General features: G+C 40.3%; 1 protein-coding gene across 1 annotated transcript in view; it reads right to left on the bottom strand.

Annotated features, from left to right (window-relative positions):
- Window positions 1-16,347, bottom strand: part of PIK3C2B (phosphatidylinositol-4-phosphate 3-kinase catalytic subunit type 2 beta) — a 1,063,900-nt gene that overhangs the window by 157,077 nt on the left and 890,476 nt on the right. Inside the window, exon 23 of the mRNA XM_044076750.1 lies at window positions 710-846. Coding sequence (XP_043932685.1) covers window positions 710-846 — 137 coding nt within the window. The remainder of the gene's footprint in view (window positions 1-709; window positions 847-16,347) is intronic.

Here is a 16,347-nt window from a genome sequence, read left to right as displayed (position 1 = left end):
AACCTATATGCCAAAATAAAGCTCTCTTTTACAAAAAAAAAAAGATTCGATGAAAGTGAATGAAATAACTACAGACTATAATTGCTGGATAAAAAACTCAACTTACTAAGGGGCATTTTAATCTTTGTTTTATAATTTACACTATTTGGATGTTAAATGACACAGTGATATATAGTAAGAATTAATGTAGATATTTATGCATATATGTATTTATTTTATTGTATTTATTTATTTATTTATTTATTGTAGTGTGTTTGTTCCTGTATATAACATTTTAATAAACATATTCAAAAAAGAAGACGATAAATTAAAATGGCAAAAAGTACCCAGAGCTAATCTAAAAGTAGGAAAAGGGACTCCTTGAAGAGGGGATACTGATTACTAGAAAAAGTAAGAGCACATTTTCTGTTTTTGCAGTACATTTATGCAGGAAATTACCTAGTAAATGGGAAGTTAATGGTTGTTGTCAGACAACACCAAATACTTTATACACAGATTATGCATTTCTGAATATGAATAACCAGTCCATGTTTGTCTTGCACACATTTGAAAAAAAAATCATAATTTGATGTACAAAATCTAGAAAAAATTACAGAAAACTTTAAACTAAAAAGGGATGCTGACTGGGTGATCTTAAGAATACTGGATTTTTTAATACACATGGAACTTATACAAAACAGAAGATAACCAACACCCATGAAGAATTTACCTTCTCATATTCAGCATCTGAAGTGTTGTATTTCTGCAGCCAGTCTGCCAGAGGTCGATCTTTAAATGATCCAGTTACTCCATGTTCTACCTGGATTTTCCTCAGGGTCTCCGCATTAGGAATCATCTCCACCATTCCTGGGAAAGCAAACAGTGCACTTAATCTAAGACTTGTTATCAGATACATTAAACAAAGTACTACTTTTTCATATCCTGGGGATCAGGGGCTATAGGTCAGAAGCAAAACATTACCTCACTAAAATGTCACTCTCATGTGTGACTACAAAATAACAGGTGTACAGATGTGGCATGGTCTGACCAACTGCCACACTTCTTATGGCCGATTCTAAAAAGCAGACTTAAAAATAAGTTACATCTTATATACACTGAATGTGTTAAAAGAATACTGCACTTGTCAACTTTTAAATAAGCAACATAAGCCAAGAAATTATGCTGAACATAGCAAATAAATTCTTAAAATTAGAATGTACATTTAGAATTTGATACTATTTAAAAATCAAAATGATTTTGATTAGTTAATCGCATGATATGCCACATTTAGTACTTATACTGCCATGAATCCTGATTCCTAATCCTGTTTTATGCTTAAAAACTATAAACTGTGTTCTTTTTAATATATTTGAGTTGTTAAAGAACTGGGGATTATTAATGGGTGCAGGAATCACAGCCATTCCTACACTGGGTGGCCAGGCTTCATGCTCCCCAAAAATATGAAGTTTGAAAAATACTGTGCAGTTTGTTGAATGGCACTCATCTACGACTTCTCTGCAATAAGGTCACCTTACCTTAACTGGTCTTCAGCTGGCCATACAAAATCCTCCACAACCAACACATTTTCCTGCACTCTGCTCTACCTACCTCAGTACAATAGACAGACTTCAGATTACATATATATGTATACTGTTGCAGTCTGAAAGGGCGAACAATCACATGGATGAATGCTTTTTATTGGTGAGAAAAGCAAATGCTCATGTGAGTGAATGTTGGTTTGAATAGTGTTTCTGCTGGCAGTGTTTTGAATGGAATCATAATACAGCAGGCAGGGGAGCCCACAGAATTTTTTTGCAGGGGAGTGTAAACCCAGAGCCCCACACACACACAGCCCCCCCCCTCCATGAAGCCATTACAGTGTCCCATTACTTGGCTGTTTCTCCCCAGTTGCCATAAACACTGTTCAAAACCCTCAGTGTACATACTGTTTTATTCTTTACTTCTACAATGACAACAGATATTTGGATTTAATTTAAAAGTTTTATTTCAAATTTTTATAGCACAATCACTGATAAACATTTGCTAAACAAATCAATAGTCTCACAATGAAAACAGACTTGGCATTAAAACTTCTCTACCTATTGCCCTGGATCAACTGGTCAACACCCCCACCAGAGGTGACAACATACTGGACCTGGTCATCACCAACACGGGCGACCGGTGTTCCACACTGGAGATCAACCCCTCGCTAGTTAGTTTTTACTGGCTGGTTCCAGTTATTACTGGGCTGAAGGAATAAGACAAGTGTCGAATACTCAGCATTACTTACACATGCCCATTGACCCCACCCCTAGTTTTAAAAAAGAAATAGATGATTTTGTACAACTTGCTGTTGAAGAAGGCATTATCAGTATAAAAACAAAACTTCACCTTACTACTCAAGACCCAGCTAAACAATACCTATATTTGCTGCCCAAAATTCATAAGTCTCATTCTACACCTCCAGGTAGACCAATTGTTTCAGGCATTGGCTCATTGACGGAACCCCTATCTGTCTTTTTGACCCAATATTTAAAACCCTTGTTATCATATGTACGGGCCAGATTGCGGGACACCACGGAGTTCCTCCAGATTGTTTCCGAATCACAACTTGAAGCAGATTGGATTATGTGTACCTTAGATGTTACATCACTGTATACTAGCATACCACATTGGGAAGGTTTAATGGCATTGGAATATTGGCTACACAAGATCAACATCTATAGTCCAGGATTTAATACTTTACTTATTTGTATGGCGGAACACGTTCGAACCAAGAACTTGTTCTATTTTCAAAACAAATGTTACTTGCAAATTCAGGGTACGGCGATGGGTGCCTCTTTTGCACCAATATATGCAGATCTCTTTATGGGATATGTGGAAGATCAGGTTATATATACTGAAACACACAACCTTTATTTGCCAGAAATGGATATTTGGAGACGGTATCTAGACAACTGCTGGCTGGTTTGGAAAGGGGGAACAGAGTATCTTATGGAATTTGTTGAATATTTGAACAGTAACAAATGGGGTGTTAGATTCACAGTCAATTATGACATACAGCAGATTGACTTCTTAGATGTCCACCTAAGTAGGGAAGTGGACAACACTCTTCGCACTACTGTGCATAGGAAATATCCACAATACAACAGTCTCCTACATGCTTCCAGTCAACATCCCAAACATATTATAAAAAACATTCCTAAATCACACTTTATTAGGATCAAGAGAATTTGCTCATCCAAATTGGACCTTCAGCATTGCCAGAATGATCTTTCCAACAGATTTATACAGCGAGGTTATAACAAAATGGATGTCCAGTCTGCAGTTGGAATGACTACCAACCTATCAAGGGATAGTTTGTTGGATTACAAACAGAAGATTGTTCAGTCCTCGGTCCAGTCACCCAGACTAGTAACAACTTTTGGCAGCAATACTTATCAATTACAGGACATAATTAGTAATCATTGGAATATATTGACAGCCAACACACACTTGGCCAAGTGGTTGGATGATAGATGTCTCTATTCCTACCGGAAAGGGTTTGTAATCACATTTTTCTCATTTCAAAAGAATTACACCTCTGGATGTTTTCATGACTCAAACTACCCTATTGGGAGACAGATTAACTGGCTGTCACCATTGTGGTCATTACTCTTTCTGCAAATATATATTTACCACCAAAGAATTTACCAGCAAGAATACAGGCAAGATATTCAACATTAACCATTTTGCAAATTGTAGCACGGACTGGGTGATTTATTTAGCCACATGCACATGTAGGGCATTTTATATTGGTCAAAAATCTAGACAGTTCCGGATTCGTATCTCAGAACATTTAGCAATGCTCTATATAAACATACTGTTATACATAAAACTGCCCAATTCTCTTTTATATGTATTGACAAGATTGTTGGTAATAGAGCATTTAAAACTGGATGGCATAAACTGTTAGACCAAAAGGAAACCAAATGGATAGTTAAATTAGGTGGTTTATTTCCACCGGGTCTCAATGACAAACTTCAATGAACCTTCTGTTATTATTAATCATCAATAATGTATTTTATTGTGTACATCTTGTGTTAATTTTGCCACTATATATTACAGGTTTATTATTATTATCATTATTACAAAATATAATGTTTCAATATTTTATTTTTTGCTATGTATGCTAGTTTAAAATTGTGATTGCTAACTGTTATTATTATCTTATTTCACTGTCTTATTTTATTCACATGTTTAATTTTGGTCATGATTTATGTATACAGGAAATGATGTCACATCATTTTATTTGCATTACCTATAAATAAGGTCAAGTGTATCATCATGACTAAACCACTGAGGAAAGCTGACTGCTGAAACCGGTCTGGTTCATAATAAATAATATAATTGCTACACCTACTCGGGGTGCTGGATTTTTTCTTTTTTAAACATTTGCTAAACAAATCAATAGTCTCACAATGAAAACAGACTTGGCATTAAAACTTCTCTACCTATTGCCCTGGATCAACTGGTCAACACCCCCACCAGAGATGACAACATACTGGACCTGGTCATCACCAACACGGGCGACCGGTGTTCTACACTGGAGATCAACCCCTCGCCGGTTAGATCTGACCATAAACTAATCACTCTGGATATCCACATTCCACCACCTCCCGGTCAAAGAAACCACCAATAAAAACTTTTCAAAAGCAAACTTCACGTTACTAAAGACCAAGGGGGAAGTTTCAAACCTCTCATGCTAAAGGATAACGCTGTCCAAGCTGCAAAACCCTTTACTAATGCACTCTATGGGCACCTACAAGAATGCATGGATCATGCTATCCTAAACAAAACCAAGACTTACTCCTCCAAGAAAAGAAAACCAGTCTGGTGGACCCCTGCCATAAACAAACTATACAATAGAAGGAGGAAACTAGTACAGAAAAGAGTAAAATCCCAAGAAGGGAAGACATCCCTGATCAGTATCAGTAAGAATCAACGTTCCCTCATAAAATCATCCAAGGCTAGCTTTGAAAGAAAAATTGCCATGGACTCCAAAGATAACCACAAGGCATTCTTTAGCTATGTCACGAATCTAAGTGGTAATTCTCAGATCTGGTCAGAGTTAGTGCAGAATGGCACAAAATACACGGAACCAGCCGATATAGCCAACATCCTTACAGACAGGTTCAGTGTAAACTTCACCCCCCCTTCACCCTCAAAATGGCCCATAACTATACCAGAAGAATGTAGTGCCCCTGAAATCACAGGCAGTCTGGTTAAAACAGCCTTCTCCAAAGCCAAAAACACAGCATCAATGGGACTGGATGGTGTCCCAGGCTGCATCCTACACAAGCTCAAAGATGAACTAACCCCTCACCTAAACACACTGTTTAAACTCAGCCTCTCCACAGGCTATGTGCCCACAGAGTGGCGCACAGCAAAGATTATTCCGCTCCACAAAGGTGGAGCCACAATGGACCCCGGGAACTATCACCCTGTAAGCCTGACTATCTTGGTCTGCAAAGCTATGGAGCGCATCATCATGGATCTCATTAACATCTCATTGGGAACCTCCAAACACTGGACCCTACCCAGTTCGGCTTTGTTAAAGGCAGATCATGCCTCCTAAACCTGGTGGACTTCTTTGAGACAGTTACCAAGGCTATAGATGAGGAAAAGGTGGTCCACACAGCCTACCTAGACCTCGCAAAGTCCTTCAACACCATTCCCCACTCAGGTATTATAGAAAGCTCACCAGCCTGAACATAAACTCCTACGTCACACAATGGGTTGCCAAATGGCTCACGGACAGAACCCATATTGTAAGAGTTGCAGGAGCTAGGTCTGACTCTTAACCGGTTACAAGTGGTGTTCCCCAGGGCTCAGTCTTATGACCCCTCCTGTTCAGCATATACTTCTCAGAGGTACAGGCAAGCACAGGAGGACTATGGCTGACCAAGTTTGCAGACGACTGCAAACTAGGGGTTATAATTGGCTCTCTGACTGACACAGACATCCTCCAAAAGGGTCTCACTGAGACAGATACCTGGTGTCAAAGCCATGGCCTCAAGCTAAATGCCAAAAAGTGCATAATCATCCCCTTTGGAAAAAACAAAGTACCCACAAACTACCACATAGGTGGTAGCCCCCTAAATACGGAAGACGTAATAAGGGATCTGGGGACCCAAGTAGATAGTAACCTCTCCTTTGATAATCACATTGCCAAAGTGGTTAGAAAATCCTTCTATGTAGCCCACCTAATCACAAAAGGGTTTGTATCCAGATTGAAAGAGGTCATTGGGCCCCTCTATGCATCACTCATCAGACCCATCATAGAGTACAATGCCTCAATTGGGATGTACCTTACAAGACACCTGCAACAACTGGAAAGACCACAGAAGTACCTCACCAAGAGGATCACTGCCCTCTAGCAGATGCCCTATGCAGTTCGACGGAAGAAACTCCAGCTGTACTTGGTTGCATACCGCATACTCAGAGGTGATCTCTGCCTGACATACAAGGCCATGTCCAACCCAGAATTGATGGACATGCTCCACCTAAAGAAAACCATATCTCCTCGAGCCACATGCTCCAGGGATCTAAACCTCACCACAACAATAAATAGGACGTGCTGGAGGGATACATTCCTGTCCCAGAGACTTCCCATGCTCTGGAGCAAGATTCCAGTCTACATTAGGCAGAGCTCCTCACTAACCCTCTTCAAGAGAAACCTTGACGAGTGGATGAGAAACAGAAAGTTTACCCCAGGGATCACTTCAATGGCTCTGCTGGACAGAGACACAGGGAACTAATCTAAGGGGGCGGCGAAAGCCAACACATTCTGGCTAGGCTTATAAATGCCTTATGGCAGATAGCCTAGTACCTACCTATGAACCTATGAACCTTTGAAACTCACATTCACTGAAACAGCATTGAAACCCACATTCAAAGAAAATGCATCTGGCCAGTGGCAGGTTAAGTTTACCTTTGGGCTTTTTTCAAATCATAGACCCCTTGCTCACATTTTTAGGACCATGCAAAAGTTCTTTAATACAATCAGGAAGGTGAATCAATTATAATATATAATAATTGAATTATGTCCTTTGTATAATTCAGCACCACTTGATACAGTGTGTTTTAAATGTATACTTTGAACATTTTGCCAGTAAGCAATGAAACAAAACATATGAACCAATAATGACAAACTGCACAATTCAGAACATTTCAACCATAAAAGGCCACTCAACTTCTGTCACTACAATCCACCAATATTAGTCAATATGCACAATCTCTGCAGAAGTAAAAGTCATCCGAATAATTTCACATTAAAGAGATCTGAAACTAATAAAGAGGTTGTTGCTAGAAAGCAACTTTATATTTCAGTGTTTCATGTACATATTCAGTGTCTGCTGCCCTTGAAGAATAAATTGCCTATGTTGCATTAAAAAAATGGTAAGCTGCTATATTGCAATAGGGAATGGGTGGAAAGCTGACAAACAGGTTTATAGTTACTAGGCACCTTATTCAAAGGAGGACATACTCAGGTCTGCAGCACCCTACCCCCTTAAAATACAAATCTACATGCTGTGGGAGTAAAACCTATAACCCTCTGCATCAAGATGCAAGTATGCTACCTGCTGTGCTACTAACACTGCTTTAAAATTCTATACCACAATAGTGATACTTTTTGCTGAACAAAACAGTTGTACGTTTTACGCAGATTTAGCTTGAGCAGCAGTAAACTTCGCTTCCCTTGAAGTCCACAATTCCTTGAAAATGCACTTGAAAATAAATTCCACCTGCTAACTTAACTAGGGCATTTCACTTTCTCTCTCTCACACACACACACACACACACACACACACACACACACACACACACACACACACACACACACACACACACACACACACACACACACACACACACACACACACACACACCTCAACCTCTTAGTTCAAGAAATCCAGACAAAGCCTAAAATAAACAGGGACAGATTATAAATACTGCTCTCATGAACTTAGAAAATTGCTAGAATAACAGGATTTGTGCTAGTATGCATTTTTCCAAAGTATATGAAGTCTAAAATTCAAATATCTGTCATTATTTAGCAACTTCAATCCTTTTTAAGAGGAACAGACACAAATATGGGACAAAACTCTGGACATTCTACAAAAACTTGGACAGCTGAGGGGTTTGCTAACCCCGTTGTATAGATACATACACATACATACACACACACACACACACACACACACATGCAGAAGGCCCCAAACTAGGGACAAATTTAAAAAGTTGATAGAATAACAGGATTTGTGTTACAATGCATTTTTCTGGAACTCAAATGTTTGTTATTATTTAGTAACTTTAATCCTTAGCTCATCCCACTGATTTGTTGAAAACATAATTTTAATGAGGAACAGACCAAAAATATGACAAAAATCTGGACAGCTGAGAGGTATGAGTCACACACATACATTCCCCTACTGCCTTAGAAAGTGGACAGAACAACAGGTGTTGCATCAGTATGCATTTTCTGAAACAGATGAAGTCTAATGCTCACATGTCTGCCATTATTTTCTGACTTCAGTCCTCAATGATTTGCCAGAAAAACACAATTTTATGAGAAACAAACCGAAAATATGAGGGAAAAATCTGAATAATTGCACTTGCCTGCGGACGCCCTTGGTTCTGCCTCTTCACTGGATTTATCATTAGAATTGCTGGTGGTCAGTATTAACCTTTCACCTTCCTACCTCAGTTAAAGCTAAACAGACATAACTGCATAGTCGTTAATGGAAAAATAAATACTGACTGAATTAAATTATTAAACTATGTAAATTCACTTGTCAGCAGTTTTCTGGACATTTTCCAGAAAACTAGCAGCTCAAGCAATAACACTCATTCCTGACATCTTCAACAGCAACATAACAACTTTCAACTCAGCAAGGTGCAAACATGCTATAGAGAACTATATGTATGCAAGCTGACCTGCTGTGACTAAATCTGACATTTTTCCTCTAAAATCCAGCCATCCATGCATCTCTTAGAATCCATTTGTACATGAGAGATTCTGAGCTTTATACTAAAAGCATAGTAGAAGCTGCAGCTGAGCTGAGAAAAAAAAATTGCACTCGTTAAACACAAACTCTAGGCTGACATACATCACCTAACATTTGGACAACAATCAACAAATGTAATGCGTGGTATGAAAACCCTCCCTTACTCACACTCCTGCCTCCCTCTTACACACAAACACACACACACACACACACACACACACCCCTACCTCCCTCTTACATACACACACGCACACACCAACACACACACAGACCTACCTATTATATACACACACACACATACATACACATACACACACATCCACACAAAACGTTTACCTACCTACTTCTTACACTCATACACTGCCTACCTACTTCTTATATCCACATACCCCTACCTACCTATTTCTTACACACACGCACACACATACACACACACACACACTGAGCAGACTGGAGGAAGGGCATTGACTACAACTCTGATCTGAGATATATAAGTATCCTGTTTTGGCTTATTTATACTGATTATTGTTCTTTTGCTCTTTTATCTGTTTAAAAACTTTAATTTTGTGGCTCACTGCTGTCATAAAGATTTCTGTAGTGTTTATTGTCTAAAGAGTGTAGGCTAATAGCTTTAGTATTGTCCTAGCTCAGATCTGCCGGCTCTGGGCCTGTTTGACTTTAAAGTGATTGTTCAAAGCACATGAACAGGCCATCTTGAATTAGCAGAAGCATTTCTTTACCTTTCTGGCTGGATTGTGTTAATTGGCTGCTAGCTACTGGGGGTGGTTCTTTTGTGCTTTTTTAAGGCTACTGGGGGCTGGTTCTTTTGTGCTTTTTAAAAAAAAAGTTGTCTAAGGTTGTATCTTCTGATATTTAAGCCCTAACTGAGAGGATTTCTGTCTATACACACTGAGCAGAGTGGAGGAGGGGTGTTAAATTCAACTCTGATCCGAGATATATAAGTTTCCTGTTTTTTATTTTTTTGCTAATTTATACTGATTATTGTTTCTAGCAATTTATATATAGCACTTTTTTATTGCCTGCTGCATAGTTTTTACTGCATTTTATTGCTATTAACTAATCTGCACAGCTAACTGATTTGTTTTGAGTTAAAAACATTCTGTAGAGTCACTTTTTAAAAACTTTCATTCTGTTGCTCACTGCTGTCATAAAGATTTCTGTAGTGTTTACTGTCTAAAGAGTGTAGGCTAATAGCTTTAGTATTGTCCTAGTTCAGATTTGCTGGCTCTTGGCCTGTTCGTCTTTACAGTGATTGTTCAAAGCACATAAACAGGCCATCTTGAATTAGAAGAAGCCTTTCTTTACCTTTCTGGCTGGATTGTGTTAATTGGCTGCTGGCTAGTGGGGGCTGGTTCTTTTGTGCTTTTTTAAAAAAAAGTTGTCTAAGGTTGTATCTTTTGGTATTTAAGCCCTAACTTTGAGAGGATTTCTGTCTATACACACTGAGCAGAGTGGAGGAGGGGTGTTGACTACAACTCTGATCTGAGATATATAAGTATCCTGTTTTTTTTGGCTAATTTATACTGATTATTTTTTCTAGCAATTTATATATAGCACTTTTTATTTCCTGCTGCATAGCTTTTACTGCATTTTATTGCTATTAACTAATCTGCATGGGTAACTGATTTGTTTGCAGTTAAAAGCATTCTGTAGAGTCTCTTTGCTCCTTTATCTGTTTAATTCATTTCATTTTGTGGATCATTGCTGTCATAAAGATTTCTACAGTGTTTACTGTCTAAAGAGTGTAGGCTAAGGCTAATAGCTTTAGTATTGGTCCAGACCCTCCCTCCTTGTTGGTGTCTTGTTGTTATACTTGGTGGCTTTGCAGTTGCCTGCCCCTACCGTAAATTTGATCTGGGACACTCCTCCCAGTCTAGTGTCATTAGCTCATTCTACCTAATACAGAGAGAACATCTGAGAAGGCCTTCTGTTCCTCCTTTCTCCCTTGCTCCTGCCTGAATCTCATTGTGTTCTGACTGTGCTTCTCAAACAATTTGGAAATATAGAGTATATTTTAGAGCGTATATTATAACTGTATTTGCCTTAATATTGCTACAACTCAAGTGCTCTAAGTTGCACTGCATCTGAATTGTTTGTGTTTTAACTGCTTTTCTGTATATATAGACTTCTCTGTATATGTAGACTAGCTACTTATTCTGCTGTATTACTGCCTCTTAAATCGTTTTTCAGTTGTACACCTGCCTTGCTTCATTTAAAAAGTTTTAAATTGCTAATTTTGTAGAGTTTTAATTGCATTTACTGTTTAGGACTACACACTCAAATGTGTTAGCCTTTTCTGTGTTTATTTACTGTATTATTGCATTTTTTAACCTGTTTTAACCAAAAAAAATACTATCTTGTTTGCTCTTTTCCCACCTTTCTTAGCCAGTCTAGATCCCAGGCTTTGCTTCTCTCAGGACTTTATTTTCTGTGTTCAGAGCTATCCAGACCTTGCTGTGGTAGAGGGAAGTCCTACTGCTTACCAGTGGGAGTGGTGAGCATTATACTGCCTATCTAACACTAGAGGAGTGGTTTCCAGCTCTGAAATTAAAATTTTATTAGCCTTTTTTGGGCTGATTTCTATCCCTTTCAACTTTCTGGCTTAAAAAACGAGTTTTCACATTGTGCAGCACCGCAAGGCTACAGTTAAACTATTCCAGGTGCCAGAAAGTCTGCTCTTCAAATTTTCCCTTAGAACAAGCTGGTTTCTCAGTAGTAGCACTAAAACCTGAACCCCTGTGACTAGCACTTGCTCTAGAACCTGCTGGAAAGCACTAGGAAGTCTGAAACTGATACAAGCACTCAACTCTCCTTGTCAATAAGGAGAAATTAATCGTAGGCACTAAACAGCCTATAATTGCAAAGTACCTTGCAAAGGTAAGGGAAAACAGCTCTTATACTTTACAATAAAAGCACTTAAACAGGCATGTCCAAGGGTCAGCTTCCAGTGATTTCTCCTGTCGATCTGGTGAATCTGGGCATACTGGGGCAATGTGGCAACTGCCTCATGTGCACAGACAACCCTCTCCTCCTACCACCTAACACTACAACCTGTGAGAGATGCACTTACATAGCCAAACTGGAAGCAAAGCTCTCTCCGGCCAAGACTGTGCTAGACAGTCAAGAGGAGAAGGTTAACACCTGCACTACACCTCAAGCAACTCCTAGCCCTTCAAAACCCACACCATCAACACCCACACATAGCAACACTAAACCCACATATGCGGAGGTCCTTAACATTAACCTGCCCAAGCAACAAGGACTTCTGAAGCTGAAACGCAAACAAACACCAGTCACAACCAAAGTGACACATAGCTCACAACACCAGTGTGCCACCCAAAAATAGCCCCTAAGGCAAGACAATGTACCCAACACTTTAGTCTTTGGTAACTCTATAGTCAGGCACACTGATGTCCCACTCACCAGGCTGAACAAGGAGAAAATTACAGTCAGCTGCCTGTCGGTTGCCAGGATCCGCCACATAACGTATGCACTCAAGTCAATCCACAAGTACAAATACAACTCTGTCATTGTCCACGCTAGAGTGAATGACTTCAGACGTACCTCCCTGGACTACATGAAAAGAGACATGGAAGAGCTCTTGGATCATGTGGCCCAGGCAGGTATGACCCTAGACCTGAGTAGCATCCTGCCTTCACCCAGAATGATACCACTGTATAAGGACAAAATGATTGACTTCAACAATTGGCTAAGCTTCTGGTGTCATTCAAAGGGGATCCAGTATCTGTCTGCCTGGGAAGACATGATCGACAAACCACGATGCTTTGCCAGAGATGGTCTGCACCTGTCAGCCCTGGGATTCAGGTTACTGGTTAAAGCTCTTGCCACCCCTATAGTGCCTTTTTTTAGGGAAGGTTCAAAGAACAAAACCACCACCGTAACAGATACAAGCATGCAAAATCTGAAGGTAATGCTACTCAATGCTAGAAGTCTAAACCTCAAAATGCACTCTCTCGAGGCACTCCTAAAAATGGAGAACATCGATATCTGTACAGTAACTGAGACCTGGTTCAAGGCTCCACAAAGCACCCCTGCAATACCAGGCTACAACTCTTACCAATCTTTTCAGCCACAAAACCAAGACCAAAACACTAAAGGTGGAGGAGTGTCCATATTCACCAAGGATATTCACACCTCCAGGCTAGTTGCCCAACACAATGCATCTGAAATTCTCCAGGTGCAACTAACACTAGGTAAGACTGCAATCCAAATTGTAGTTTGCTACAGATCCCCCACCATGCCCCAAAATTCTTACTACACCTTTCTAAACATACTGGAAAATATTAAGATACAACAAAACACCCTAGTACTGGGTGATTTTAACTACCCTGCCATTAACTGGGAAAACTACTCGGGTACCAACTCCTTTTCCCAACGGTTCTTGGAATTCATAAATTCCAACACCATGGATCAAGTAATCCGTTGTCCCACCAGGGGCTCCAATATCCTAGACCTGGTCATTACCAACATGGGAGATAGATGCTCCACACCAGTGGTCACCCCCTCATTGGTCAGGTCTGACCATAAGCAAATCACCCTTGACATCCACATCCCACCCCCAACCCCAGTAAGGAAACCTCCTTAAAAAACTTCTCCAAAGCCAACTTCATGCTACTGAAGTCAGAAGTGACAAACTTCATGACACCCATGCAGACGGGATTTGAAAGTTCGACTGCAGAATCCTACACTAAGGCACTGTATGAGCACATCCACTCATGCATGAATCGTGCCATCCCAAATAGAACCAAGATGCTCTCCTCCAAAAAAAGAAAGTCAGTCTGGTGGTCCCCTGCTATAAACAAACTATACAACAGAAGGAAGAAACTGTTGCAGAAAAGATGAAAATCCGATGATGCAAAAAACTCCCTCACCAGCCTCAGTAAGAAGCTGAGATCCCTCATAAAATCCTCAAAAGCTAGTTACGAAAATAAAATTGCCAAAGATTCCAAAGACAACCACAAGGCATTCTACAGTTATGTCAAGACTCTAAATGGCAATGCTCAAATCTGTTCTGAGCTACAACAGAATGGCATTAAATATACTGATCCCAAGGATATTGCCAATATCCTGACAGATCAATTTAGTGCCAACTTCACCCCCCTCTCACCCCCTAAAGGGCCCATCTCAATACCAAAAGATTGCCAAATTCTGGTAATCACGGCCACACAGGTAGAAACCGCACTCTCCAAAGCTAAGAATACAGCATCCATGGGACCAGATGACATCCCACTACTACATGAACTACAAAATGAACTGGCACCTCACCTAAGTGTTATGTTTAATCATAGCCTTACTTCAGACTTTGTGCCCAGTGAGTCGCGCACAGCTACAGTTATCCCACTCCACAAGGGGGATCCACCTTGGATCCCGGGAACTACCATCCCATCAGTCTGATGAGCCTGATCTGTAAGGGCATGGAACAAATTATCATGGAACTTATAAACAAAGACATTGGCAACCTTCAAACACTAGATCCCACGCAATTTGGGTTCGTGAAGGGCCGATCTTGACTCCTGAACCTGATTGACTTCTTCGAATCAGTCTCCAGAGCTCTGGACGAGAGTAAGGCCGTGGACACATCCTATTTGGACCTCACCAAGGCCTTCAACACCATCCCCCACTCTGGAATCATAGATAAACTTACTAAGCTGGGCATAAATCCTACGTCACTCGATGGGTTGCCAACTGGCTTACTGACAGAACCCAGACTGTAAAAGTAGCCGACTCCAAATCCAGCTCCAGACAAGTGGAGTACCTCAGGGTTCAGTCCTAGGACCACTCTTGTTTGGCATCTACTTCTCTGAAGTACAGGCTAACACTAAGGGACTCTGGCTAACTAAGTTCGCAAATGACTGCAAACTGGGAGCCATTACTGAATCCCAAAATGATGTGGATATTCTACAAAAGGGACTTACAGAAAAAGATGCCTGGTGCCAGAGCCATGGGCTCAAGCTTAATGCCAAGAAATGTATAGTTATCCCCTTTGGAAAAAAAATATGCACCCATGAATTACCACACAGGTAGCAGTACACTACACACTGAAAGTGTGATGAGAGACTTAGGGCACAGGTGGACAGTGGTCTCACCTTCGATAACCACATCACCACAATAGTCAGGAAATCCTTCTATGTGGCACACCTCATCAGTAAAGGCTTTTCATCCAGAAAAAAGGAGGTCATTGTCCCAATGTACTCATCCCTCATTAGATCCATTATAGAGTATAATGCCCCATTTGGTATGTACCTCACAAGACATCTGCAACAGCTGGAAAGGCCACAACAATACCTCACTAAAAGAATCACAGGCCTAAAGCAGATGCCATATGCTGACCATCTAAAAAAACTCCAGCTATACTCTGTGGCATATCGTCTACTCAGAGGCAATCTCTGCTTAACATACAAGACCATGTCAACCCTGACATGCTCCAATTAAAGAAATCCCAATCCCTCAGAACCACAAGCTCCAAGGATCTAAACCTTGTCACCACAATGAACAAAACATGCTGGAGGGATAGGTTCCTAACCCAGAGACTTCCCATACACTGGAATAGACTGCCCATACATGTCAAGCAGAGCACCTCCATGCCCCTCTTCAAAAGGAGAGATAGTAAATTCACCCTGAGGATCATGTCAGTCGCCCTGCTATACAGGGGTCCAGGGAAATAAATATTATGGGGAGAAATATCCAGGGAATTGTTATGGCTAGGCTTGTATAGGCCCTAGGGCCGATAGCCTAGTACCAACCTATGAACATATGAACACACCTCTTAAACACTTAAAAACACATGCACACACCTGCCTCTCACTTGTACATTAATCGGTAGTCCAAACGTCTTCTGGAACTCAAATTCTACGTGGGTGCTAAGATGAAGATGTAAACCATCGGTCGCACAGGTGTAAAAGACAAAAGCAGGTCACAAACATCTCCTCCATCTGAGCGACTGGATGCAAAGGGTATTCTTAAAGAAGTACACCCTTAAAAACATATATTTTTTAATTAAAATTAAATAAATCTTCCAGCCAGCCAGTTCAAGGGGGCTGCAAGTGCAGTGCCTTGCACCTGCCTGCGGGCACCCTTGAGAGCAGGGTAAGGAAATTTGCCCTTAACCCGCTGCTGTGTAATCAGAGTTAAAAGTATATAATTAGCAGGGGGTTTTGGGGATGCAGGAAGGCTTGTCCCCCTACAAAAAATTGGAAAAACTGATACTTTTTTTGCATGATCACTTCTATGAGCATTCACTCTAAATTGTTCAGTCTTTAGAGATTTGCTCATATGA

The sequence above is a fragment of the Protopterus annectens genome, chromosome 7.part0, assembly GCF_019279795.1.
Source record: "Protopterus annectens isolate FY-2018-M chromosome 7.part0, PAN1.0, whole genome shotgun sequence".
Classification (NCBI taxonomy): domain Eukaryota; kingdom Metazoa; phylum Chordata; order Ceratodontiformes; family Protopteridae; genus Protopterus; species Protopterus annectens.
This window is presented reverse-complemented; position numbering and strand designations above follow the sequence as displayed.